Here is a 26,851-nt window from a genome sequence, read left to right as displayed (position 1 = left end):
GGGTCCTTCTCAAACACACCTCAGTACACTCCTGCCTCTGCACCTTTGTATCATGGGTTACCCTTCCCCTAGGTATCCTCATGGTTCACTCCCTTACCTCTTTGAGGTTAGCCTCCTCTCCACAGCCCTCTCCTGATCCCCGCCTGGCTGCAGTCTGGATGGTACTCAGAATCCTATTCATGATCTCTTTCCTCTGCTAGCTTGCCAGCTCCCTGAAGGCAGGGACCTTTATCCAGTTTGTTCCACGAAGTAGCCCTAGTGTCTAGAACAGCGACCTGTACAGAGTAGGTGCTCAGTGTTTGTTGAATGACTGAACGTGAGAACGCAAGCTGGATAGATGTGTATCTCTGGATGGGGGTCAGGAGTGGAGGCTGGTCTCCTAGGGTATGCCCTTTTGGATTTGCAGCATTGTCACCTGATTCACTTCCTTCCCATCCCCCATAGGTGACTCAGCTATTCTCCTCCGGGCCATCGGGAGCCAAATTCGGGACCAGCTGGCACTGCCTTGGGTCCCGCCCCTCCTTCGCACTCCCAAGCTGCAGCACCTCCAGGTGGGACCCCCGATTCCCGTGGATCTTCTCTTGTCCCTGTCTGGGTGCCCAGGGTTTTGGCCCCCTACCCCTGGCGACCCTCATCCCGCTTCATCCTGGAGGTTCTGAGCCTGCTCTCCCACCAGGGCTCAGCCCTCCAGAAGCCTTTCCGTGCCAGCAGGCTGGTCGTGCCCGAATTGAGTTCCAGAGGCGGTGAGCATGAGGCTGTGGGGAGGGGTGAGGAGGAAGGTGGGGGGGACCCTCATAGCGTTGCCATGCGGCAGGGCCAGCTGACTCTGTTCCTGTCTCCAGAGCCACGGGAGTTCCAGGCGAGTCCCCTGCTGCTTCCAGTCCCTACTCAGGTGCCTCAGCCTGTTGGAAGGGTGGCCTCACTCCTCGAACACCATGCCCTGCAGCTCTGCCAGCAGACGGGCCGGGACCGGCCAGGGGATGAGGACTGGGTGCCCCGAACATCCCGCCTCCCACCCCAGGTACAGCCGGATGCCTGGCTCCCTGCTGTCCAGGCTGCTGCTCACTGATGCTCCCGCTGGTCCTGTGCTCCTCTCCTTCCCTACTTTGTCCCTCCCTTCCGTTGTTTCCCCTCTGTGTGCACTTACCCAGCTCCCCACCTGAAAGAACACTGGAGTCAGAAAAAAGGAGAACCTGGGACAAGTCAGTATCCCTCCTCAGAGCCTTGGTTTCCTGTGCTAAAAAATCGGATAGTAATAGTGCTCTCCTCTCAGGGTAGTAGTTAGACTGAATAATGTGCATGAGATTCCTGGCAACCGGAGCAATCTGGATTTGCTACCTGCCTTCATTCATTCATTCATTCATTCATTCATTTGGAGTCTTGCTCTGTCACCCAGGCTGGAGTGCAGTAGCATGATCTTGGCTCACTACAACCTCCATCTCCCGGGTTCAAGCGATTCTCCTGCCTCAGCATCCCAAGTACCTGGGATTACAGGCTTGCACCACCACACCTGGCTAAGTTTTATATTTTTGGTAGAGGCAGGGTTTTGCCATGTTGGCCAGGCTGGTCTTGAACTCCTGACCTCAGGTGATCTGCCCACCTCGGCCTCCCAAAATGTTGGGATTACAGGCATGAGCCACCGTGCCCGGCCCTACTCTTTCTCTGTTTCTGCACTTGTCACTGATGTTCATTTTTCCGGTTTCTAGGTTTTTGCACTATTTCTGCCTGTCCCCATTATTCTAGTTATGTGTTCTTGCTGCTTCTCTTTCTTACCTGTCTCCTCATTTCTGTACTGAATTTCTCTCTCACTCTGTTTACCTATCTGTTCTCCCTTCTCTGTCCACTTTATCTGTCCCCTCTTCTTCTCTGGGCACCTTTGTATCTGTGTCCCCTTCTGCTCTGTCCACCTCTGTATCTGTCCCCTTCCTTGCTGTCCACCGATATATCTGTCACCCCTCTGCCTCTGTTTACTTCTTCATCTCTCTCTTCTTCCTCTCTGTCCATCTCTGTATCTGTTGCCCATTCCCTCTGTCCACTTCTTTATCTGTCCCTTCTTCCTCTCTGTCCACCTCTGTATTTGTCCCTCCTTCCCTTCTGTCCATCTCTTTATCTGTCCCCTCTTCTTCTGTCTTTTTTTTTTTGAGATGGGGTCTCGCTCTGTCACCCAGGCTGGACTATAGTGGCGTGATCAGGGCTCAAGGCAGCCTCGAATTCCCAGGTTCAAGCAATCCTCCCACCTCAGGCATCTGAGTAGCTGGGACTACAGGTGCACGCAGCTACTTTTTTGTATTTTTTTTAGAGATGGGATTTTGCCATGTTGACCAGGCTGGTCTCAAACTCCTGACCTGAAGCGATCCGCCCACCTTGGCCTCCCAAAGTGCTGGGATTACAGGCATGAGCCACCGTGCCCGGCCGCCTCTTCTCTATCCACCTCTTTGTCCCCTCTTCTTCTCTATCCATCTCTGTATCTGTCCCCTCTTCCCCTCTGTCCACCTCTGCATCTGTCCTCTCCTTCTCTCTGTCCACCTCTGTCACCCCTCTCCCTCTGTCCATTTCTTTATCTGTCCCCTTTTCCTCCTGTCCACTTCTCTTTCTCCCTCCCTGCATTCTGCTCTATTTCTGTCCCCTCTTCCTCTTTGTTCACCTGGGTATCAGTACCCCTCCCCTTCTGTCCACCTTTATATCTGTCCCCTCTTCCTCTCTGTCCACCTCTGTATTTGGCCCCCCTCTCCTTCTGTCTGCCTCTTTATCTGTCCCGTCTTCCTCTGTGTCCACATCTCTGTCTGTCCCTCTTTTTCTCCACCTCTGTGTCGGCCCCCTCCTGGTCTGTCCACTTTCTTATCTGTCCTTTCTCTCTCTGTCTTCACCTCTGTGTCTTTTTTATTTATTTATTTTTATTTTTATTTTTTTTTGAGATGGAGTCTCCCTCTGTCGCCCAGGCTGGAGTGCATTGGCGCGATCTTGGCCCACTGCAACCTCTGCCTCCCAGGTTCAAGTGATTCTCCTGCCTCAGCCTCCTGAGTAGCTAGGACTACCGGTGTGCACCACCATGCCCAGCTAATTTTTGTATTTTAGTAGAGACGGGGTTTCACCATGTTGGCCAGGATGGTTTCGATCTCTTGACCTCGTGATCCATCTGCCTCAGCCTCCCCAAGTGTTGTGGTTACAGGTGTGAGCCACCGCGCCCGGCCATCTGTCTCTGTTTTTATGATCTATAGTAATTTTCAAACATAAACGTGGAGAGAATATTCTAGTGAATCCTATGTGCCATTTTGCCAACTTTTCTTCATCTGTTCTCTCCCAAATTTTTCTTCGTTGCTGTATTATTTTAAAGCAAATCCCAGACATCATGTCATTTCAACTCTAAATACTTAGGATTACATCTCTTAACTCACGAGGACATTGTTTTCAAGGTAACCACTGGACCATTTTCATGGCTAATGAAGTTAACAATGATATCTTGTGGTTTTTGTTCTTTTTTTTTTTTTTTTTGAGACGGAGTCTTGCTTTGTTGCCCAGGCTGGAGTGCAATGGTGTGATCTCACTTCAGTGCAACCTCCACCTCCTGGAGGTGGAGTGCACTAAGTTTTGTATTTTTAGTACAGTTGGGGTTTCACCATGTTGGCCAGGCTGGTCTTGAACTCCTGACCTCAGGTGATCTGCCTACCTTGGCCTTTCAGAGGGCTAGGATTACAGGCATGAGCCACTGCACCCAGCCAACAATGATATCTTAATACCATCCAACACTGAGTTCATAATCAGATTTTCCCAGTTATCTTGAAACTCTCTGTTCTTGTGCCTCTCTTGCCTCTCTCTCTCTGCCTCCTTCTGTACCTGGTACCTTTGATTCCCTGTCGCTGCTCTGTCCCCTGATCACCTGTCTATGATTCTCTTGGATTTGGGGGCTCTAGGCTCACCCCGCTCTCTTCCCACATTCTTCTCCAGCATGGGGATTTAGTGGGTGGAGAGAAGTATGTCTGTGAGCAAGAGGAGACCCCTTTCCTCAAGGAGATCCCGGGCTGGTGGAGCAGTAGAGCAGAGCAGGGCCTGCCTTAGTGGGAAGGCTGGAGGGTGGGGATGACTTGTTTGTATACTCTTGTCAGGGGGTCCTTGGAGGAGGCAGGGCCTTGGGTGCTAGGTGGGCCCCTACATCCTTCTGCTTCCCCCGCCTTTTCTCCTAAGGAGGACACACGGGCTCAGCGGCAGCGGCTGCAGAAGCAACTGACTGAGCATCTGCGCCAAAGCTGGGGCCTGCTTGGGGCCCCCATACAAACCCGAGACCTGGGAGAGCTGCTGCAGGCCTGGGGTGCTGGGGCCAAGACTGGTGCTCCTAAGGGCTCCCGCTTCACGCACTCAGAGAAGTTCACCTTCCATCTGGTGGGTGCACCTGAGGACATGGGATGTGTGGCTGGATGTGGCAGGCTTGGAGGGTGGCTTTTTGTGTCAGCGCCACACCTTTATCCACACACACGTTCTTGTGTTCCCACTGGACAGGCCCTTGCCCACTGGGGGTGGGTACCCAGAGGTCCCCTAGCTTCTTAGGGACTTGACTGGAGAAAATGTGAATAGGTGGGAACCATGCAAGGGTGTGGGGGTGTTCTTGGGGCAACACCCCCTTTCCTCAGGCAGTTTCCTTTGAGCGTATCTTCTGTCCTAAGATGTTCACTCTGAGGGCCCCCCATCTTTCTCATGGGCGTTTGAGGCTTGAGAGATGGGCAGGTGGGTAGGAGCTGTGTCAGGGTCAGGGAGCTTTCTCCATGAGCAAGCACTCTGGCCTGAGGTTGCAGATGGTGCCTTTACCCACATAGTCACAGTCTAGCCGCCATCAGTGCTTGAGTGGGCATGCATGCTGCACTGGGGGCAGTTCTCAGGGGAGGCTGAGGCTGGGCCACGTGAGGAAGGGCCTTCCCCGACAACCAGGATGCCCCCGTCACTCCCCTAGGAGCCCCAGACCCAGGCCACTCAGGTGTCAGATGTGCCGGCCACCTCCCGGCGGCCTGAACAGGTGAGCAGAGTGGGTTGGAGGGGGGTGTCCCAGGCCCTTGCTTCTCTACTGGGCCTGACACCCCAACCCTGACTGGCCTGGGCCTCCCAGGACACATGGGCAGCTCAGGAACAGGAGCTTGAGTCCCTTCGGGAGCAGCTGGAAGGAGTGAACCGCAGCATTGAGGAGGTTGAGGCCGACATGAAAACCCTGGGCGTCAGCTTTGTGCAGGTGAGGGGCGGGGGAGGGGCTGCACGTTGGGCTAGGTCAGAAGGAGGGCCTCAGGGTGTGAGGGACTAGACGGGACAAGAGGTGCTCTGTAGAGGTCTGCACATGGCAGAAGGGTTCCTGAGAGCCGTTGGGGATCCGTGGGCCTCTTGAGGGTGGCTGTGAGAATCAGGCTGGGGTGAGGGTCTGTGGGCATCTGTGGAGCACCGTGGGTCTGCATGGGCAGGGGATTGAGGGGTCCTCGGAGGGTCTGTGGGCATCTGTGGGGCACCACGGGTCTGCATGGACAGGGGATTAGGGGATTCTCGGGGTCCTTGGCACCAGCGTGGAGCTGTCAGAGAGGCCTGTGGGGGCCACGGGGGTGTACAGTCATCTGTGGAGCTCCATGGGGGCTGTGGCATGTGACTGGGTGTCCGTGGGCCAGGCAGAGTCTGAGTGCCGGCAGAGCGAGCTCAGCACAGCGGAGCGTGAGCAGGCCCTGCGCCTGAAGAGCCGCACGGTGGAGCTGCTGCCTGATGGGGCTGCCAACCTTGCCAAGCTGCAGGTGGGGTTGGGGATGTGGCTGGGGGGGAGAGGCAGGGCGTGGCGGGGCGGGGTTGGAGGGCCCAGCCTGTGTGACACATACCCACCCCCCACCAGCTTGTGGTGGAGAATAGTGCCCAGCGGGTCATCCACTTGGCGGGTCAGTGGGAGAAGCACCGGGTCCCACTCCTGGCTGAGTACCGCCACCTCCGAAAGCTGCAGGATTGCAGAGAGGTAAGCAGTGGGGCACTGGGCTGTGGGCAGGCCAGGGAAGACTCGTTCCCTCTCTAGGGGGCCATCCCTGTGCTCTGCTCACTGTCTTCTGCCTGTGGGCTCCTGGCAGCTGGAATCTTCTCGGCGGCTGGCAGAGATCCAAGAACTGCACCAGAGTGTCCGGGCAGCTGCTGAAGAGGCCCGCAGGAAGGAGGAGGTCTATAAGCAGCTGGTAAGGCCTGTGTGAGGGACCTGGGTAGCTTAGGAGGGTGGGGGGCAGGTCCTGGGGCAGTGCCTGCTATGTCCCTGCCTAGGTGTCAGAGCTGGAGACTCTGCCCAGAGATGTGTCCCGGCTGGCCTACACCCAGCGCATCCTGGAGATTGTGGGCAACATCCGGAAGCAGAAGGAAGAGATCACCAAGGTACGCCGCCAGGGCCATGGAGGGTGGGTCATTTGGGCTGTCAGGCATAGTGTGGCTGCACACAGGGACCTCACACCCTCAGGCAGAGCTGTCCAGTCGCACTCTAACACAGAATAGTCACACACAATCCATCCCAGTCACCCCTGATACAGTGACAAAGTCCCTGTCTGGTGCACATGAGGACCCTCCACTGCAGCCAGCCTGCCCCAGGCAGGGGCTCATGGCCACCATGGTGTCTGCCAGATCTTGTCTGACACGAAGGAGCTTCAGAAGGAAATCAACTCCTTATCTGGGAAGCTGGACCGGACGTTTGCGGTGACTGATGAGCTTGTGTTCAAGGTGTGGGGCAGGTTGGGCGGGGGTGAGTGGGGTGAGGCTGGGCTGCTGCCTTGTGCATCTGCTAACGGGCTGGCTGGGGTCCAGACCCAGGCCCTGTGCGAGGCTGGAGGTGCACTGATGCCCAGGGCTGGCTTTGTTTCATGGAGGATGAAGCTAGTGGGGTGGTGGTAGAGGGTGGCCTTCTTAGGGCATGGAGATGGTCAAGGGCAGCCCACTGATACCTTTGAGGTCCCTGTGTCTGGTCAGGATGCCAAGAAGGACGATGCTGTTCGGAAGGCCTATAAGTATCTAGCTGCCCTGCACGAGGTGAGGGGAGACATGTGCCTGGGGTGGGGCTGCTGGGGGTGGGTGGGGCTGGGTGCAAGCCTTCTGCTCCTGTTGTCCCCAGAACTGCAGCCAGCTCATCCAGACCATTGAGGACACCGGCACCATCATGCGGGAGGTTCGAGACCTCGAGGAGCAGGTAAGGCCTGGGGGCAGGATGGGGAGCCAAGGCAGGCGGGGGGACAGTTGCTCAGGTTATGCTGAGAGAGGCCGTGGAGCCAGACACAGCCTATGGCTGGACACCCAGCCCTGCCCCTTAGTGCCTGTGCCTGTGACCTGGGACAGGCAAGTGGCCTACTGTGAGCCCCAGCTTCCACCCCAAGGGCCCTCCTTCCTGCCTCCCAGGGCCATGGGCAAAGGCTTCAGTTTAAAGATGTAGGGGGAATCCTGCCACATGGCAAAGGATGCTTTGGGTAGAGGGAACACCACGTGAGTCCTGGCCATGGGACAGAGCAGGCTGTTGTTGAAGGTGGTGGGAGGGGCCCAGAGTGGCTGTGATGGGGGCTGGCGAGCAGGAGCTGGGAAAGGGGCTGTGTGTGCGCTGAGGGGGCATGTGTTCACGTTGCCTCAGATCGAGACAGAGCTGGGCAAGAAGACCCTCAGCAACCTGGAGAAGATCCGGGAGGACTACCGAGCCCTCCGCCAGGAGAACGCTGGCCTCCTGGGCCGGGTCCGGGAGGCCTGAGGAGCTGCCGGCAGAGGTCTCTCCCCAGCCTCAGGCAGGGATTTGGGGTGCTAGAGGCAATGGCCAAGCACATGCCCTAGCTACTTCCTCCACTGCCCAGTTCCTCCTGCTGCAGCCTTGGACCCAGACCCCTGCCCACTGACCGCAGCCCTTATATGGGGTGATAGTCCAGCATGTGGGGAGCTCGGCTGCAGTTTATTGGGGATGGTACTGTGGGTTGGGGGCCTTGAATCCCAAATAAATGAGTAGTTCCTCTGCAGTCTAAGCTGAGGCATGGATCAGGGCTCAGAGAATGGGAGTGAGGTGAGTGGCAGGGGAGACAACGGGATATTTTTGGCAAGTCAGTGTGTGTGGCTGCGTGTGTCTGCATGGGACTCAAGAGACCCACTGTGGGGCTGTGCGTGTGCACATGCGTGAGGTAACGCAGGTGAATTCTAACAGGCCGTGTGTGTGAGTGAGCATGTGTTGGGACCTCAGATCCTGAGGGTACTGACGCTGCTTCTGTGTAGGCCTCTGGGCACACCCGTGTGACAGTGCCCCTGTGGGTCCCGAGGCTGGCTGTGGGTGTGCGCCTTGGGGGATGTGGTTTGTCAGGGCTGTGCTTGTGTGTGATTGTGTGACGATGCAGCTTTGAGGTTGTTTGAGTGTACTGAGGCAGGCTTTCTGTGTTTTGGGGTTTATGTTGAGTGAGGGACAGGATTGTGACATTTTGTGTGTCTATGTGACTTTTCCAGCCCTGAAGTCATCTGTGTGAGCAGCTGAGGCAGGCTGTGTGTGGCTGGTTGTGAAGGCTCTTGTTTGGCTGCAGGGCTCGACTGGGGGGTGTGTCTGGGGCGGAGGTCGGGGCTGGGGCCAGGAATGGGGCCCCTCTGAGCAGCCTTGGGGCAAAGGATATGATGGGGGAGGGATGGCCACCAATGGGGGAACAGGGGCCCTGGCAGGCAAGACAGTGGAAATCTCACTTCTTGTTCCCTGTGGGCACATCCAGGGCCTGTCATCTCTGACCCCACCACCTCTCCCTCCCACCAGTTTGGCCCCTGTTCGTCCGTCCTCCTTTCCTTGATCTTGAGGTCAGGGGCCAGGTGTAGGGTTGGAACACCTGCTTGGCCTCTGGCTCCGTTTCTTGCGGAACTCCAACTCATCCACGGTCCACACAGCCCCCTTCTCGCTCTCCACCCGCACAAAGCACTTGTGCAGGCTCAGGTTGTGGCGGATGGCGTTCTGTGGAAGGCCGGGGACAGGGAGCAGGTGGGCGTCAACCTCTGAGGCCAGCAGCCACCACCAGCAACCCACATCCCGTTCCTCCCCAATGTGCCTATAAGCCCAGCCCCAGGCCTGCCCACTTCGAGCTGCGGTGGCACTTGAGGCCATCTCAGCCACCGCCACCTCAGAGGAGCTCACCTTCCAGGTGGCAGGATGGTTTCTGAAGAAGGCGAACATGCGTGTGAACCAGTGGTAGATCTCATTGAGTGTCCGCTGCTTCTCTGGAGCCTCCAGGATGGCCTGGAAGTTGGGGGGTGGGATAAGGGGCACGTTCCCCAAAGTTGGGGTTTAGAGGGGCTGTGACCTACCCTGAGCCATCTGACATGGGGGTGGAATTGTGGGGGCAGGTAATCAGGGACAGGACTAGATGTGGGGTGAAGCATGGGGTCAAAGATGGAGTTAGAAAAGGGGTGAAGTGTCGGGTCGGGCAGGGTTAGATGTGGGGTGTGGGTATGGTTGTTCTGGGATTAGGTAAGGGATCAGGACTGAGGTTGGGAGTGGGGTCTTGTTCAGGGCTAGGGCTGAAGTGAGGTGAAAGGTCTGGGATGGAGTTGGAGTTGGGGTTCTCTGTGGAGGTGACATTTCAGGGTTGGGGAAGGTGAAGGGTCAGAAGTGGGGTCAAGGATTTGGAAGGGGTAAAGGGCGAGGCCAACTTAAGGGTCAGGGAAGGGGTGGGTTAAGAGTCAGGCTGGGGGTGGACTCAGGTGGGTCTAGGGGTGAGGGATGGGATGACGTGGCTTTAGTTCAGGAGCCAGAGATGGGGTGAATTACTGAGTATCTTACATGTCAGGGACGTGGTTAGGTGGTTAGGCTCGGGGCAAGGATGAGGTTAGTTGTGGGGTTCGGTGTGGAGTGAGGCTGAGGGTCAGGGAATTTGATCAGTTTGAATTCAGGAATGGGATTACAGAGTCAGCGATGATGATTGCAGTGAAGTTATCGGTCAGGATGGGACTAGGTCAGGGCTTCAGTTCAGAGATAGTTGGGGAATGTCTGGTATCATGTAGGGGTGAGGTTCAGGTTTGGGGTTAGGTGTGGGGCTAGGATGAAGGTTCTGAGAAGGCATTGGGGACGCTGAGATGAAGGAGTTGGGATGGGGTGATGAAGTTAAGGGTCAGATGAGTGTTACAAGGAAAGGCTGGGAATGGTGCCCAGCTGGGGGTGTATTGACATACTGGAGTACGTTGGGGCCAGGGAAGGAGATGGGGTTGGGTTGGCATAAAGGCTGGGGAAGGAGTTAGAGTAAGAGCTGGGGTATGTTTAGGGCAAGGTGCAGTGATGGGGTTAGCTTTGGGCTATTTTATAGGTCCAGGAGAGGGTTAGGTATGGGGCTGAGGTGGACATCTGGAAGGGGATAGGTTTAGGGTCAGAATTTGGCATGCTCTGGCCTGGATAGTGGTTTAGGTTTGGATTCGTGGACAGGTTTGGGGTGAAGCTAGCATGAGGGGTCACATTTGAGGCGTGGCTTGGGGCTCCTTGGGGCTGGGGCTTGGGAATGGAGGAACCCACTCTGAGGGCGCTCAGAGGGAGACAGGAGTTTGGGAGGCAGGTCCCCCACCCCATCTTTGTCTTCCTCCTCCTTGGGGCTGAGCTGCCCTGCTTACCCAGCGGATGAGCGTGGCATAGGTGAAAGGGGGTCGCATATTGTGGAACTTGAAGTAGTCCATGTTGTGAAGGAACTCTGTCAGAGGGTGGGGATGAATCAAGCCCCATGCAGGACCTCCTAGCTAGCTCCCTGTCCCCTCTCCCTACAAGGTGAGTCTACAGGCCTGAGATCTCACCGTCAACACCTGTGTCCACGGGCACAAGTACTGTTTGCTGAGCACCTGACATATAAGTTGTATCATTTATTCTTTGCACCACTTCTGCCAAAATAGTTCTCCCCGAGGTTGCAAAGAAGCGGAGTAACTTGCATACCAAAGGATGCAAGAGGTTAAATGGCAGAGCCAGGATGACAGTCAAGGTCTCTGATCCCTGCTAAGCCTACAGGCCAGGCCTGGTGGACAGCAGTGGATAGGTGAGCTTGGGCGAATCCACCCCGATTTTCCTTGGTCAGGGGAGGAAAGGAGGTGCTCCTGGATGGAATTACTTAGCAGGGTCCCTCCCTTCTGATGGCCGAATGTAGTAGCTGGAGTCCAGAGTGGGTGAGGCATGGCCCCAATCCCCAGGGAAGTCAGAGCTAGGGGCCAGACACTCAAGACCATATGGGGGACTTTCAGGCCACGAATATTCTGAAAGGAAGCTTTTGTGAGCGGATGCATTTTCCCAAAGGCTGAGTGGTGGCAGCTGCGGCGGTGGTGGTGGGAAGGGGCAGCATGGAGCTCCTTTGCACCCTCCTCCCAGAGCCTGTCAGGATTAGGAGCTTGGGAGCACTGTGTAGTGCAAGGACCATTCTTACCTGGGAATGTGCTGTTTCCATGGCTACCCCACAGGTGCCTCCGCACAGCAAACAGGCTGTCAGGGGCCTCCCGGGGGCCAGACAAGGCTGGGACGGCACTGCCTTGGCTGCCAGCAGCTACAATGCAGCAGGAGCCCTTGTCAGATGATGCCTGGGGGAGGGGTAGAGGCTGGTGACCCAGAGGCTTAAACTTCCCACTTTTTACTTTTTATTTTTTTTGAGACTGAGTCTTGCTCTGTCGCCCAGGCTGGAGTGCAGTGGTGCGATCTCGGCTCACTGCTATCCCCCGACCTTCCGGGTTCAAGCAATTCTTCCTTTTTTTTTTTTTTGAGTTGGAGTCTCACTCTGTCACCCAGGCTGGAGTGCAGTGGCGCGATCTCAGCTCACTGCAAGTTCCGCCTCCCGGGTTCATGACATTCTCCTGCCTCAGCCTCCCAGTAGCTGGGACTATAGGCACCCGCCACCACGCCCGGCTAATTTTTTAGGTTCAAGCAGCCTCAGCCTCCCGAATAGCTGGGACTACAGGTGCCCGCCACTATGCCCAGCTAATTTTTGTATTTTTGGTAGAGACGGGGTTTCACCATGTTGGCCAGGCTGGTCTCGAACTCCTGACCTCATGTGATCCACCTGCCTCGGCCTCCCAAAGTGCTAGGATTACAAGTGTGAGCCACACTGCACCCGGCCCCACTTTATTTTTAAATCAGTGTTTTCCAAAGCAAAGACGCCCTCTTCTAAATTCCAGTCTGAAGCGGAATCCCACAAAACAGCATGAGCCATATTTATTAGAGCGCAGGTGTGGATGTCGTATGTGGCCACTGATGCTGAGACCATGAGCTGGGGTTGAATAGGGCTCTTTACCACTCAATTGTGACCTTGGGAAAGTCACCTAAACCTCCCTGGCCTCAATTTTCCTCATCTGTATATTGGCATCATGAGAAATAAACTACCACCAGCAAAGCACTCAAAAACAGTGCCTGGCCTCCAGGGCTGGGTTCATGGGTGTGTGACCTGTGTGGTTATGTGGCACCCTGTGCTTTGTTTAATGCTCTGTGGTCGCCATCTTGAAATCTGAACAAGGGGCCCTGCAGGTTACATAGCTGGTCCTGCTGGCGCACAGCCTGCGTCTGGAAAGTCTTTGGCTATTTGCATTTGCTTTGACAACTCAGGATCACAGTGTTTGGGGATCTTAGGGTCAGAGGGTTTGTAAGTGGAGGGGGACAGATTTCTAGGTCTGGGCATGTTTGGAGCTGGGGACAGGGGACCCTAGCTCTCAGGACCTGCATGTGAGGTTAGGTTCCCTGCACCCTGCAGACCTCCTCCCTGCCCCCCAGCAGTCTGAGTCTGCCACCACCAGTCCTGGGGTCGCTCACCACAGATGAAGCCTTGGTCAGTGCCATTTTCCCAGCCAGGTGGGCTTGCATAGCACTCAGCTTCTCCTTCTCCAGCAACAGCTGTGAAATGGCACAAACATGAGGCCTCAGCCTGGCCCTTCTCTGCCACATCTTTGCCCAGGCTACGGTATTCCCTGGGAGTGCCCACTCCTCTTCCTTCCTTTATATCAGCCCTCGTCCCAGGTGAACTTGGTTTCTGGCACATGGTGGACAGAAGGTTTTGTGTACTATCTCTGTCCCCTACCCCCCACTGCCCTGGCATTACCTGCTGCTCCAGAGACTGTACCATCTCTCTCTGGAGGAGACATTGTGCCCTGCCCTTCTCATCCAGAAGATGGTCTGCTTGGCAGTGCCTAAGTAGGGAGAAGATTCCATACAGGTGACCATGACAGGCCTGGCCTGGCTCAATGCTCTGAATGGGGAGGGCCCAGACCCTCTGGGAGGTCTCTCGTTTGAGCCCCAGCTCCTCTCCCCTCTCTATCTCAGTCTCTGTCTCATACTCCTCATTCCCTTAACACATGCCACTCGGCACCTACTGCATGTCAGGCCTGAGCTCACCACTTGAGCCTGGCCAGGGTGCTGGAGATAATATTGGAAGTGTGGTGAGCTGAGAATGGGCCAGGGAGGTGAGAGTGGGCAAGGCGTTCCGGGTGGAGGGGACGGCCTGTGCAAAGGCCTGGCTGCAAGGAGGACAGGACATGCGGGGTTGCTGCTAAGGGTTGTGTGCAGTGTGTGTGTGAGAGAGAGAGAGAGAGAGAGAAGAGAGAGAGAGAGAGGCATGGGGGGGACTGAGGGGAGGCAGCAGCAGCCATCTAGAGGAGCTAGAACTTTGGGGACAGTAGAATAAGGCTGGCATGTTGGCATGAGGAGTAGCAGGGCAAAGCAGTTAGGAGTGCAGAATCTGGAGCCTGGCTGCATGGGTTCAAATCCCAGATCTGTCACTCAGGAACTGGGAGCTTTTGATCAAGGCACTTAACCTCTTTGGCCTCAGTCTGCTTGTCTGTAAAATGGGGGTAAATAACAGAACAAATGTTTCTTATTATACATATGAGGAAACTGAGGTCCAGAGAAGCTAAGTAATTTGTCCAAGGTCACACAGGCAGTCAGGGATGGAGCTGGGATTTGAACCCACAGTCTCAGAGTTTAGCTCTTTCATCTTACTACTTATTGGGATTAAGCCTGGGCTGAGATCTGTACCCCAGACCTCTCCCCACAAGCCAGGGCCAGTGGACTGGCACAGGCCTGGGCCACTCACTTGAGGAAGTCCTCTGGCTCTTCGAAGACCTTCTCACATCCGGGCCACTTGCAGACACCATTTGCCAGCAGTGGGTAGGAGCTCTGGGGCATGGCCGAAAGGGTGCTGGGGGGATAGAGGGTGTCAGGGGAGGGGATAGGAGGGTGAGGATCCTTCCCAGCCCTGTCCACTGACCTGTCCTTCCTGGGTGCACCAGGATTTGGGAAGGTGCAGAGCAGTGCTGGCTCCCTGGACACCCATTCCAGGCTGGCCACGTTGATCCCTGTGGGTGGGGACAGGGCATCTCTGGAGGCTGTGGGCTGGGCTCTGGAGCTTGACCCACAAGGCCTCTCATTTTGAGCTTCCCACCCTCCTGAGCCTCAAAAACCCTGACTCCCAGGGGGCTCTGCTGTCCCCAAAGTCCCAGGCTTCTGGCAGAGAAGCTTAAAGACGGCCATTCGCAGGTGCTGACATTTTGACTAGCTTTGTAAAGCTCTGTGGTTTCGTGATTTTGACATTCTGCATCTTTAAGGTTCTGCACCTGACATTTTTTGGAGGTTGGAGTTTCCAAGCCTCTGAGACCTGACACCTTTGACACTCAGAGGACTGCAATTCAGAATAGCCTACACTGCTCACGGCCAAGGATCTGGGGACCCAGGGGTTCTGTGAAGCCATGGGGTATGGGCTGAGGTGTTACCAGGTGGGAGGCCAGGCCGGGCCTTGAGGGAGAAGACCCCAGTGGCAGTGGTGGGTGGTGGGAGGCTGATCATGGCTGGGCTCTCCAGGGGGTGCACCTGCAGCACAGGGGTCCGGGCGTGGGCATCCACCGTTGAGAGCTGGGGGGCACATGTGGGCTGTGGTTCAGCCTGGCTTGGGGTCCCTCCCCACAGTTCTCCCACCTGCTCCCTCCTCCCTGCCCATTCACCGTCCATACCTGGTGCATGAAATGTGGCCTGTCCTGGAGGAGTGCCTGTAAGTGGGGCAAGGGGCCCAGCCGTGCCCCGGAGGGTGCCACCATGACTAGGGGCAGTGTGGGCAGCTGGGCAGAAAGGCAGGTGGGTGAGAGGCCATCCTGATCCTCAGTGGTCTGTGTCTAATTCATATACTCTGCACTGCAAGCCCACATGGTAGATGCTATGATCGTCCCCCTTTTATACGTGTGGAAACTGAGGCTCATGGAGATCGAGTAACTTTTTAAAGATAAAACAGCTAATAAATCGCAGAGCTGGCCTCAACCCTGTCACCTCACCTCCTTGGCCCCAGTCCTCTCCTCTTGTCACATGGGGATGGGGACACATAGCTATGCCCATGGGACTATAATATGGCCTCCTCTTCTCCTGAGACAGGGATTGGGAGGTTGGGGAGAACCTCCAATCTCTGAGGCCTGGCAGGTGGGGACTTTCTTGGCCCTGCAACATCTGCATAAGTCACAGACTTGCCTGGGACCCAGAAACCACTTCCTGTGCCCCAGCCAGCCCCCCTCCCGCCTGGTGCCACAGTAAAGGTCGGCACCTGTAGGTCCAGGTACCCCACCCTGCCTGCCCCATCCTGGGCCCAGGGCCTCACCTGCAGCTGCGATGGTGGCATAGGGTTCAAGGAGGAAGAGGAGGCATGAGCCCCGCCTCGAAGATCTCGGCCCTGGAAGATTCCCCCAGGGCCCCGGGCCCCCAGCAGGTCTGAGGCTTTGGGCGCAGCCCTCCAGCTGGGCGAGGCTCCTGGGGATGGGCCAAGGGCCAAGGAAGGGGCCGAGGGCTTGCCTGGCCTGGGGTTGGGCATCGGGTCCTTGTCCAAGGGCAGGCTGTGTAGACAATAGGGGAAAGGAGTCACACATGTGCTAGGGCGGTATAAGATACTCAACCACCTGAACCACGTGGACACCCCTCTGGTGAGAGCAGGCATTGGCTGGGACATGTCCCGAGGGGTCCCACAGCTGCACCCCAGCTATGGACACACACACATACACACACACCCCCCCCCCCCCCCCCAAGAACACAGGTACACATGCATACCCACACACGCCCCACGTGCAGAGGTCCAGCACCTGGCTTGCCTGCCCACACTAGCACAGCCCTGGTGTGGATGTGTCCTCTATCTATGAGGGCAATGGTTGTTTCTCCCTCCACTTGAGAGCTGTTTCAAGCCTCAGGCCTCCGGCCCTCCCGCACCCTGCACAGGCTGTGTTTGCTCATGTTGCCGGAGCTGGTCTTGGACTTTCTCCTGGGAGTCCTATTTTGCCCCAGTGACTAGGCATGGACTCAAAAGATTCATCTGGCTGCTGTGAGTGGAGCTAGTGAGAAGGCTATTGCAATAGTCCTGGCAAATGATGATGCTGGCACAGAATGGGCTGGTGGCAGTGGAGAAGGTGAGAAGTGGGTAGATTCTGAGACTTAATCTGCAGCTGGATCAGGAGCAGTGCTGGCAGCTTGGATGTAGTGGGTAAGAGGGAGGGTCAAAGTAACATGGGTTTTAGCTTGAGTAGCTGGAAGGACCAAGCTGACATTACCTGAGATGGGGGACATGGCGGGGAGTTGGATTGGGGGCAAAAGTGCAGGTGTGGATAGACATGAAGAGTCTGGCATTAGATGTGTGAGTGGAGGAGCTGAGGGGGCAGCTGAATACGGGGGTCTGGATCTCAGGGCAAGGAGGCGAGTCCAGGAGTGTGATCATGCACGGATCCAGCATGGCAAGTGACAGAGAGAAGGAGAGACAGGGTCTCTTGAGCTGGGGCCTGTAGAAGCTTCTCAACCCAATCCCCATCAGAGTTCACTCCAATTTCTGGCCCTCGAGCCTGGCTCATCCTACTCACCCTGCCTCAGATGCCCACTCCTTCTCCTCTTCCCCTGTCCAAGCCACACAAGGCCTGCTCTTCTATTGTCCTCACCTTGAAAGCCCTCCACAATGGCTCCAGGCCCCTCTATTGAGCCCCAGAATCTTCCACTCCCCGAGGGAAGCGCTGGCTTTTCAGGATCCTGTAATCCTGGTCTGAGAGGAAGCCAGAGCTGGAAGGGACTGCCCAGCCAACCCCATTATTACAGAAGGGGATGCTCAGATGCTGAGTTCCATAGTCCCATAGTGACTTGAGAACTCCACTTCTTTCTTTAGGAAGTGTTTCTGTGTGCACATTTTATAAACTCTCTGGTGTGTGTATGTGTGTGTCTGTGTCTCCATCTCTCCGTTCCACCTCACAGCACTGAGTTGGGCACACAGCTGCTGAGAGCAGCCCGGGGGAGTATGGAAGGGTTCTGGGGGAGCAGTTGCTCCTTCCTTTCTTTGCTGTCACCTCCTGGGGGTTGACAGAGCTGTGGTGCTGAGGGAGATGCGTGCGAGAATCCAGGTATTAAGTTCTTAGTCTCCTGGGGGCTTAGAACATTACTTCGTGAGAAACAGGAGTGTGGGTCTGTGAAGGCTCCAAACAAGGGCCTGGGAGAGCACTGGTGAGATGAGAAGGTGAGTGAATGAATGAAGCCAGAGATGGGGTGATGTTCCTTCAAGCCGAGGAATAACAAAGATTGCCAGCAACCACCAGAAGCTGGGGGAGAGGCCTGGAACAGCTTCTCCCTCATGGCCCCCAGAAGAAACCAACCCTGGCAACACCTTGATCTTGGACTCTAGCCTCCAGAACTGTGAGATGATCAATTTCTGTTGCTGAAGCCACTCAGTTGTGGTACTTTGTTATAGCAGCCAGAACAAACTAATACCAATTTTGGTGCAAATGGATGTTTTCCACCATTCTGGCCTGGCCCATGCGGCTGGCCTGTGGTCACTTCTGAAGCTGCCTGGACACTTGGCCAGAGCTAAGAATTCTCCCCAAACACATGTGGGATGGCCTGACTCAGTGAAGCACAGATACATTTTCAGACAGGGATGTGGAGATGATCTGTCTGGGGGTAGGGGACCTAGAGGGCCGGGCTGGGCAGCCAGCTTCCTGCACTGTCTGTTGGGACATCCCTTTCTGACTGGGTTTCTCAGAAGCTGCATGGGGGATGTTTCTGGGACGCAGATTATGTTTTCATATCGGGGTCTGCATCTGGGCCCTGTTGTCACAGCCCCCGACTTGCCCAGATTTTTCCGCCATTGACGTCATGGCGGCCGGATGCACCGGGCTTCATCGACACCACGGAGGAAGAGAAGAGGGCAGATACCCCACCCCACAGGTTTCGTTCCGAGAATTGGCTGCCCTGTCCTGCAGCAGGCTTGGCCCAGGTGGGGTGACGTGGGTGCTAGTGGATGTGGTAGGTGTTGTCCATCTGGCCACCGTGACAAGCCTCTAGCTCTGTAGACCTGGCCCTTCTTGGGTTGTGGAGAGGACCCAGGTTTGAAGCTCTGAGAGTGCCAGGCAGGCTCCACAGATACTGGGACCCCTGGGGTCTTCAAATAGTATAACACCAGGACTTCAGAATTATAGAGCAGCATTTCTTAAATTTAAAGGATCCTAGAATCTCAAAACCACAGACTGTGGGGTCTATGGTCCCAATGTCTCAGTATGTGTAGGGCCAGTGTCCCTGGTATCCAAACTCCCTGGAACCACCTGAAAGGCAGCTTGCTGCTTTATAGGGCCTCTTGCCTACCAGACCTGGAACCACAGCTAGCCTCCCCAGGGCCTCACTCTCCCTGTCCACTCTGGAACGACATTCCCAAATACATGGCCACTCCGCCAGAGATGGCAACGGGGAGGAGGTGGTTGAGGCTGGTGTGCCTTTGGCCTGGGCCTCATCGGGGGAGCTGGAAAAGTCTCGGCCTTCACCAATACAGAGCCCATCACCAGACTCTCTGGAGGGGCCCCACAACCAAGGTTTTCAGGGACCAGCACCAGCTCTGGGGACACACAGCCTGACTGACTGACATTCCTCCATCATCACCACGCTCTGGCCAACTAGGCCTCCTGACCCATGGAGCCCAGGGCCTCACCTAGCCCAGCTCTTGTGAGGCTGGGCCCCACACTGTGATCGTGGATCGTCCAACCTGTGAGAAGCTGGGGTCCAATGTGTGAGAAGGCAGAAGGGAGAATGGTAGCCCAGGTCCCCCTTCCCCCTTCTGGGTGCTGAGGGATAAACTGAGGCCTGTAGTTGAGGAGAGAGCCAGATCCAGGGTCCTACCTAGAGTCCTGAGATCTAGGCTTGGATTTCAACTCTGCCGCTGCATTTTGGCGAGACCCTGGGATCTCTAGTCCTCAATTTGCCCTTCTACACTGAGCAGGGAGAGGCGTGGAGTCGACGAGGGCCAGGGCCCTTCTACACTGTGTCTGGTTAAGTCATTAGGTGTCTGCAGGGCTTCAAGTTGACAAGTGCCCCTCTATCCAGGGGACTGGCTGAGAGATAGGGATACATAGAGACAAAGAGACACACACAAAGAGCGAGCAAGAGAGAACACGAGATAGAGACACTGAGAGAAATGGAGACATACATGGAGAGCCAGAGTGCATACGCGCGAGAGGATTGCCTCAAATAAGAACATTTGCTGGTCTATGGCTGGTTCAACTGATGCTGCCTGAAATAATCAAGAATAAAGAAGGACAAGGTGCCAGGAACGCCCATGGCTGGGTATTGAATTGTATTGCAAAGCAACAATCAGCAAAACAATGTGGTCCTGGTATAAGAACAGATACTGGGGAAGAGAACAGAACAGAAAGCTTGGACATGGACCCACGTATGGAGAGAACTGAGTTTGTGATGAATGTGGCATTTCAAACTGGAGGACCATGGAGGATGGATTGTTTAACAAATGTGTCTGAGATAATTACAGAGAAGATAAAGTTATTGAGTGAATAATCAGTCCATTATCCCAACAACCCCTCCCTGCCCAGTTTGAAATGTCACCACCATCATATACCCTAAAATACCCAGATCCATTCAAGATATAAGCTTTAATACCTAATGCTGATCTTGGGTTTATTGTGTGTCAGGCTTTCTGCTAAGTATTTACTGTGGTTAAAAATTTTAATCTAAACAAAGACTCCTGAGGAAGGTACTATTATAATCATTGCAGTACATATGAGGAAATGGAGGTATGGAGAGTTTAAGTGCCTGGCTAAAAATCACACATATGGCTTGGGGTGACGCTGGGTTTGTCTCAGACAGTCTGGCTCCAGTACCCACACTCTTAACCTCTATAGTAAATGGAAAAAATGAAGCCATAAAAGAGACTAGAAGCCAACATAGGTGAACATTTATCTCATTTTCAAGTGGGAAAGGACTTTCTAAGCACAAAACCAGAGACAGAAGCCACAGAAAAAAAGACTAACCTATTTGACTATATAAAACCATCATAAGCATCACAAAAAAACACCGTAAACAAATAGAAAAAAACAAATGATGAATTGGGGAAAATATTTGCTATATATGTATGGCTGATGAAAGGTTAATAACCATTCCAAATAAACAGCTGTGGCAAATCAATAAGAGAAAAATAAGATGAACACCCTATTAGGAGTAAGGACGTGACCAGACAACCAAAAAAGAAAAAAAAAAAAAAAAAGGAAAAAGCACAAATGGCCAACAAACAGTAAAAGTGATCAAAAGATGCAAATTTCAACAATGTGATAATGTGTTTTTCTTACCTGTAATGTTGGGAAATAATTAAAAAATAGTAATACTCACCCAGGGTTAGGTTAAGTAGAGGGAGCATAAAATAGGACAATCTTTTGGAAGGAGAATTTGCAGAGAGGGTCATAAACTTTAAAAATGCATGTTCCCTTTGCCCCAGCAACTCCCTTTTCAGGAATCCAAGGAAGCAGTCAGGGAAGTTTATAGAAAAAAACAAGAAACAACCGGAATGTCCAACAATTGGCACTTGGTCAAATCAATCAAAGTTCATGCTGATGTGAGGACAGTCTTGTCCCTCAGGAAAGATCATGTGTTCAAACAATTTTTAGTAAGCTTCAAAAACACTACTATTAATTGAATAAAGCAGGAACAAAACCAATAGATAGCATGATTCTAATTTGGTTACAGAGATACTAATAGCTAACACTTCGTGAGCACTTATTGTGTGCCAAACGCTGCGCTAAGCCTGCAGAATCGAGCTCATCCCAGCCCTGAACAACCTGCTCGCTTCCTGAACATGGACTCTGGTCACACACATGCAGTCCTGGGGTAGGTCCACACAGCTAAACCATGGTTGACAATGGCGTGAAGTGCTCCCTGCCCCCACCCCCACCCCAAGGGTCTCCTCTAAAGTGATACAAGCAAAGTTCAGTTAAGTGCTCAGCTTGCCCTGGCACCTTGCAATCCTGCTACCAGCGTGAACAGAACTGATGCTCACTCTCATAAAATGTAAAGGTCCTCAGCGACATTACTATTATTAAGCGCCAGCTGTGTACAAAGCTCTAGGCTGGATGCTGGCTGGGATGGCAGGAGGGTGGGGGGAAGGCAAGAAAAGAGAGTGGGAGAGACGGAGGAAAGGAGATCGATGGAGTGTAGTCAAGATGGAGGAGACAGAGACAGGGGAGATGGTCAGAGGCCAGGAGAGATGCGGGGAAAGAGAGTCTAAGTGTAGCAACAGACAGATGGCAGGAGAAGGAGAGGCAGAGAAACATGTAAAAGAGCGAGACAGGGTGAGCAGAGAGACAGAGAAGGATGAGAGGCATCAAGAGCTAAGAGACAAAGAGATGAGAGAGATGCAGTTGAAATTTTCAGTTGCACCTGGACAGCATTTCAAGTTGTTCAAAGCTCTGAAATCCATAAAGACTGGCAGCTGACATATTTTTAAAATCCTATCCATCTACGTATCCATTGATGAATTCATTTATCTTTGCCCCTGCCCATGCATTAAATACTTCACCTTTAAGTTTTCTGCCATTTATTCTATTATTATTATTTTAAAGACCTTACCTGGCTGGAATCACGGTAGCTGGGTACATCCCAATGTACCAGAGGGCCCCTGACCCCCCGGTGCCTACCTCCCTGCCATCTCTTCCAATGCGGCCCACATCTGGTAGGGGAGAGGGGGGACACTCACCTTGGTGAAGTGGACTGACAGAAAAGGATCAGCCTGGCTTGTGGGAAACTGTCACGTATCAAAAACAACTTTGCTTTTATACCGAGAAGAAAAACCACGCTGTACGGTGTGGAAGCCGCAGACCTCTCTCTTCTAATAATCCAAATTTTTTTTCGATGAGTGTGTACGCTGATAATCACGGGGTGGGGGGGGTTCTCATAGTTTTTTTTTTTCTCTCTCTCTGTGTTTCTCCTTTTCTTGATTATGAGACTTAAACGGAAATTTTGAAATTTTGGGTTTTTTTCTTTGCCCTTTACGAGTCATCTGAAAATATGATTTCTTCCCCTCACCACAGAGGTGAGAGGTATCAATGAGATAATAGGGCTCATGAGAAACCACAGTTTTTAAAACAAAAGTGTGTAGAGTGTGAAAAAAAAAAAAAAAAACAAGGGAAAAGAACTAAAATAAATCACAGGGCCAACCCGAGGCAGGCAGAGACACCATTCTGTGAGTGAGAAGATATTTGAGGGTCTCTGGGGAAAGAAAGAGAGAATCTGAAGCTCTATGTGTGGATGGGAAATGCCAGTGAAAGAGACAGAATAGGGCTGGGTTCCCAGAGGCCTTGCCCTGCTCCAGGCCTCAGTTTCCCCATAGATGAAATTGATATGGTCCCCACTGCTCAAACTACCCAGCGAGGGGAGTTCTGGACCCCCTGCAACACCCCTCCCACAGAGGGTGAGGGGCATGTAAGTTACTTCATGGAGGAGAAAGTGGAGAGCCCACCGTCATCCCCTACAATTCATGGAATCGAAGAGTCGGAGAATCCCTGGCTCCCAGAATCTACTGATAGTTACTGAATAAGGAAAGAGAGAAAAGTCTTGCCTCATCACGTTTTAGGGCTTGAGTGCCCTGACCCAGCCACTGTCCCACTGGGAAGGTCCCTAGCAGGTCCCCAGTATTAATGCATCCATCCTCACGAAGAAGCCCAGAGGCCCACTGGGACCCTGACCCTCTTGTTTCAGGAACATCATGGCCTGATCCTTCTGAGGCCCTCAGCCTTTGGGATCTTTTGCTTTGAAAAGCCCCAGATTCCAAGGATTTAGGATTCCAAATATCCGCCATCATCTCAGTAGCTGATGTTTATCTTGAATTTTCCATGGGTCAGATACAATGCTGAACATGTCTCACAAGTGATCATGTTCAAACCTCACCATGGCCCCTTGAGCTCCATCTCATTATTATTGTATTGCTGTTATACAGATGAGGAAAATGGAGGTATAAGTAGTCAAGCAACTTGCCCAAGATCACAGAGCTGGCGAGTGTGGGTCCCGCTTTCTTTGGTGCCGGGCTTTGAAATCCCCAAGTTTTCCTGAACTCGATGGTCTCAGGTTTTAAATTCTAGGATGTGATGACAGGGAGATCCTGGGATTTGGAGAGTCCTTGGAGACTTGAAGCTTGTGAGGTTTTTAGGTTGTCCGGGAATTGGCGGCTGCATTTCTTGACCTCAGCAGGCACTCTATCCAACCACTGGTCAGCATGGTAGACCAGCCCCCAGGGGCTTCTCCTGACAGGCCATGGTGGAGACTTCCAGCTGCCAGCACCCTGCAAAGCCCAGGGTTCTAGTTGTCCAACGTCCATTCCAGCCCTCTACAAGACTGGCTTCAGACCTGGGGAAGAGAAATTGGAAAGGGCTTTTTATTTACATGGTACAAATCTGGTGGCCAAGACCCACCCCTTCACCCTTTTGCCCCCTTTCCTCCCCCAACCTTCTAAGCCCTCATAAAAAGGAGGGCCTCTTTCCTCAACTCAGACTCACCCTTCTGGAAAAGCCCAGAGTGGGCCTGATGGCCTGGCTTTGTGAAGAAAAAAAAAAAAAAAAGAAGAAGAAGAAAAAAAAAGACCTTAAAAAAATCAGCCAACAACAATTAAAAAAAAAAAAAAAAAAAAAAAAAAAAAGTACCCAACCCTCCCTACCATTAGTTCAAAACAAAACTTTCACTGGTTGAGACTTCTGAGTTGGTGGGACACATCTGAGACCCAAAAATGGCTTGGGTGTGTTGGACAGCCAGGGGAGGCACCAAGGTGGGATGAGGTCCCCTGCTTGGAGGCCTGCAGGGACCCCGTGTACAGCAGTTGTTTAACAGATGTCACAGCATGTGGGAGGGAGCAAGGGAGGAGGTGAGGAGCATGCATGTCAGGAAGAAGTCCTGGGGAGCTGATTCTAGTGATGGTCCCAAGGTTAATGACCCCTTGCAGTGATGGTCCCAAGGTTAATGATCCCTTGCAGTGATGTTCCCATGGTTAATGACCCCTTGCTCCCTGCAGACTTGGGTCGGAGTGTTCCCTACACCTCCTGTGTAATTATAAACCAGGCCAGTTCTATCAGTGGAGGCCTTGTTCCCTGCCCCAGCACCTGTCCCCTCCTGGAAATGGGGGCTAGTTTTCTCTCTCAAGATCAGAGGTGTGGGCTGCATTCTCCTTACACCTTCTCCAGACCATCTGTCCCTTACTGTCACTCACTCCATGAAAGAGAGTGGCCAGAGAGATAGGAGGCAAACAGAGTGAAGGTGGTGGCCGAGAATGTCAGCTGGCCCCTTGGGCAGGGCCCAGGGTGTGAGAGGGAAATGCTAGGGCTGCTGAAAGCCAAGATCCTTGCAGAATGGGGGCTGGGGTCAGAAGGGCAGAGAGGAGTAGAGGTCGCTACCTCCCCTCTATACTGGACTATATCCTCTCTCATGGAGGGCTTCTCGGGAAGGAGACTGCGAGGGTTGGGAGTTGGGGGTGACTGGGCAAGATTAAACGGGTCAGGAAAAGTCCCCAGAGACAGGGGCCTCTGACAAAGACTTGAAGGAGATGAGGGAGGGAGCCAGCTAGATATCTGAGGAACTCCAAAGGAAACAGCCAGGGCAAAGGTCCTGAGGTGGCAGTATACCTGATTTGTTCAAGGTCTACAAAGAGGCTGGTGTGGTTAGTGTGGAGAGAGCAAGAAGAGAAGTTGGAGGTGAGGTCAGAAAGGGGACTTGGAGGTTAGACCACACAGGACCTTGTAGGCCATGGTAAAGACTTTGGCTTCAACGCTGAGTGAGGACGAAGGTATGACAGGGTTGTGAGCAGAGGAGAAACATAAACTGTGTTAGGATTTAACAGGAAACCCCTGAATGCTGAGTGTACAATGGAGTCTAGGGACTGAATGTGAAAGCAGGGGACCAGCAAGGAGCTGGTTACTGCAGTAGTCTAGGTGACTGGTGATACTGCTGCTAGTGGAGGTGGTGAGAAGAGGGTGGATTTGGTAAATATTTTTAATAGACAGCCAAAAGGATTTGTTGAAGACTGAGGGTCTTGGAGCCAGATCAGGACAGACAATGCCCAAACCAGGTGGGCAGGAAGGAGTCCCTGGACTATTTGCCAGCTTGAACTTTTAGGTGAGAAAAAAATAAAGTTCTATCTTTCTTAAGCCTCCATTATTTTATGATTTTTCTGTTACTTGCAACTGAACATATTTCTTTCTAACTCATGGACATCCTGGAGACCTGGGGAGAGGGGCTGCTGGAAGGATCACCTCCCTCCTAGGATGCTGTGAGGTTCTAATGAGGTAACAGCATGCTCAGAACCTGGCACTCAGTAGGTGTTCAGTAAATCTTCCCAGGATGGAGAAGGAATGTATGAATAGATGTATTCAGTGGACAAAAGCTGCAGTTGAGTTCCCACAGAAGGTGAGACTGCAAAAGGAGAGTGAAAGGAGTTCACTAGATGGAAGCAGCAGAAGGAACAGCACTCTTGCGAGAGGGAACAGTAGCAGCAGAGATGGGGGGACAGAAAGAAGCGAGGTGAGGCCCCTGTGGGGTGTGGAGTATCAGGTTGGGCAAGAAGGACAGGGCTTTAATTGTGATTCCGTTGGTCAGAAGCTACCCATATGCCCAATCGACTTCTGGTAGCGGACAGTCAGCCTCAGTGTTTGCTAAGCTGAAATTTTAAAAAGTGAATCCTTCAGAAAATTAAATATCCTATTCGGCCATTCATTCAACAATAGTACCAAGTCCTGGAGCGTGCTTGCGGTTGACATCAGGGGCATTCTTGGCTTGTGGCACTGCTCAAGCAAAGGTTGGAGTTGGGCAGGGAGGACCCAGTAAGTAACTAACTGCAACAGGAGAGTCCTTTTCTCTTTCCTAGGTCACGCACCAGGGTGTGGTCTAGGCCTTCAGAGGCTCTGGGTATTCCTGGGACCATGGGGAGTCACGGAGGATTAGGGAGAGGGTAACTCCATCCCTGAGAGGAACATTTTTCCTAACGGCTGCCTGCGTTCTTTGGTCCTGCTGTCCGGCCACCCAATAGCTCAGACTATGCCTACACAGCGTCCTCCCCTCCGGCCTCCTTATTGGCTACTCATGCCTCCCTTCACACCACCTACACCGCCCCCGTCGGCTCTGCTGTTTTCGCGTCTTGCCTCCAAGCCCTCCCTCCGTCCCCGAGGCACTTTCCAGCCTCGGCATTGGTTCATCCCATACTGCTCTTTATGGTCTCACCGCCTTCACCCTGGCTCCCTCATTGGCTATCCGCCATCTCTCGTCCTCGCTCCCGCCTTCAGCCTCCATCTCCATTGGCTCGACCCCCTATGGTCCCACCTCCGTGGCCGCTGACACACCCGCCTCTTGGTCTCCTTTTAGCCTTCCTATTGGCTAGCTCCGCCTTGGCACCGCCCTCAAAGCGCTAGTGCACGCTCACAAGCCTTCCCATTGGCTTGCTGCAGCTATATCGTCATCCCGCGCGCGGCTCTCCATTGGCTGTTCTCTGTCTCTAGCTTCTGTTCCACCGCCTACGCAACCCGCGGGATCTCCCACTTTGTGGGCCTCTGCGTTCGTTCCCGGCTGCCCTCATCGCCTGTAGCCATTCCACTTTTCCCACCGCCCACATGTCGC

At 53.6% G+C, this 26,851-nt stretch overlaps 2 protein-coding genes across 10 annotated transcripts in view; one reads left to right on the top strand and one right to left on the bottom strand.

Moving 5' to 3' along the window:
• Nucleotides 1-7,976, top strand: part of CCDC22 (CCC complex scaffolding subunit CCDC22) — a 20,136-nt gene extending 12,160 nt beyond the window's left edge. For 2 of the 3 annotated variants that reach the window (XM_007991697.3, XM_073013720.1), the window contains 14 exons: nucleotides 445-551; nucleotides 677-743; nucleotides 843-1,021; nucleotides 4,183-4,377; nucleotides 4,943-5,005; nucleotides 5,096-5,215; nucleotides 5,637-5,756; nucleotides 5,852-5,968; nucleotides 6,078-6,179; nucleotides 6,262-6,369; nucleotides 6,613-6,708; nucleotides 6,955-7,014; nucleotides 7,097-7,171; nucleotides 7,604-7,976. In XM_007991697.3, coding sequence (XP_007989888.1) covers nucleotides 445-551; nucleotides 677-743; nucleotides 843-1,021; nucleotides 4,183-4,377; nucleotides 4,943-5,005; nucleotides 5,096-5,215; nucleotides 5,637-5,756; nucleotides 5,852-5,968; nucleotides 6,078-6,179; nucleotides 6,262-6,369; nucleotides 6,613-6,708; nucleotides 6,955-7,014; nucleotides 7,097-7,171; nucleotides 7,604-7,717 — 1,523 coding nt within the window. In that variant the 3' untranslated portion in view covers nucleotides 7,718-7,976. The remainder of the gene's footprint in view (nucleotides 1-444; nucleotides 552-676; nucleotides 744-842; nucleotides 1,022-4,182; nucleotides 4,378-4,942; nucleotides 5,006-5,095; nucleotides 5,216-5,636; nucleotides 5,757-5,851; nucleotides 5,969-6,077; nucleotides 6,180-6,261; nucleotides 6,370-6,612; nucleotides 6,709-6,954; nucleotides 7,015-7,096; nucleotides 7,172-7,603) is intronic. The other variant, XM_073013722.1, reaches the window with a different exon arrangement.
• FOXP3 (forkhead box P3) lies at nucleotides 7,697-26,842 on the bottom strand. Of its 7 annotated transcripts, XM_007991695.3 has the most exons (12): nucleotides 26,459-26,835; nucleotides 21,957-23,602; nucleotides 15,567-15,798; nucleotides 14,698-14,836; nucleotides 14,196-14,283; nucleotides 14,022-14,126; nucleotides 13,032-13,119; nucleotides 12,746-12,826; nucleotides 11,376-11,526; nucleotides 10,582-10,658; nucleotides 9,119-9,220; nucleotides 7,697-8,938 (listed from the first exon to the last, which is right to left on the bottom strand). In XM_007991695.3, exons 3-12 carry the CDS (start codon nucleotides 15,774-15,776, stop codon nucleotides 8,789-8,791), a joined length of 1,191 nt encoding a protein of 396 aa, XP_007989886.3. In that variant the 5' UTR covers nucleotides 15,777-15,798; nucleotides 21,957-23,602; nucleotides 26,459-26,835; the 3' UTR covers nucleotides 7,697-8,788. The 7 variants fall into 7 exon arrangements, 6 of the variants coding, with proteins under 6 accessions (XP_007989886.3, XP_037848866.2, XP_037848868.2 ...); XM_037992938.2 differs by having other exon boundaries at nucleotides 7,697-9,220; nucleotides 26,459-26,842; XM_037992940.2 differs by lacking the exons at nucleotides 21,957-23,602; nucleotides 26,459-26,835 and adding an exon at nucleotides 14,935-15,039 and having other exon boundaries at nucleotides 15,567-16,965.
• Between the last annotated feature and the right edge of the window lie 9 nt (nucleotides 26,843-26,851).

The sequence above is a fragment of the Chlorocebus sabaeus genome, chromosome X (assembly GCF_047675955.1).
Source record: "Chlorocebus sabaeus isolate Y175 chromosome X, mChlSab1.0.hap1, whole genome shotgun sequence".
In the NCBI taxonomy this organism is placed as follows: domain Eukaryota; kingdom Metazoa; phylum Chordata; class Mammalia; order Primates; family Cercopithecidae; genus Chlorocebus; species Chlorocebus sabaeus.
Note: the sequence above shows the minus strand (reverse complement) of the source record. Positions and strands in the feature narration are given on the sequence as shown.

What these genes read in the sequence shown, in the direction of transcription:
- FOXP3 (XM_073013723.1), bottom strand. Translation starts at nt 15,911, where the DNA reads ATGTCCCAGCCAATGCCTGCTCTCACCAGAGGGGTGTCCACGTGGTTC. An exon ending in CCGGCCTGGCCTCCCACCTG is followed by an intron (nt 14,284 to 14,697) that starts GTAACACCTCAG and finishes CCCCACCCACAG; the next exon opens with GGATCAACGTGGCCAGCCTG. An exon ending in TGGAAACAGCACATTCCCAG is followed by an intron (nt 10,659 to 11,375) that starts GTAAGAATGGTC and finishes ACCCTCTGACAG; the next exon opens with AGTTCCTTCACAACATGGAC.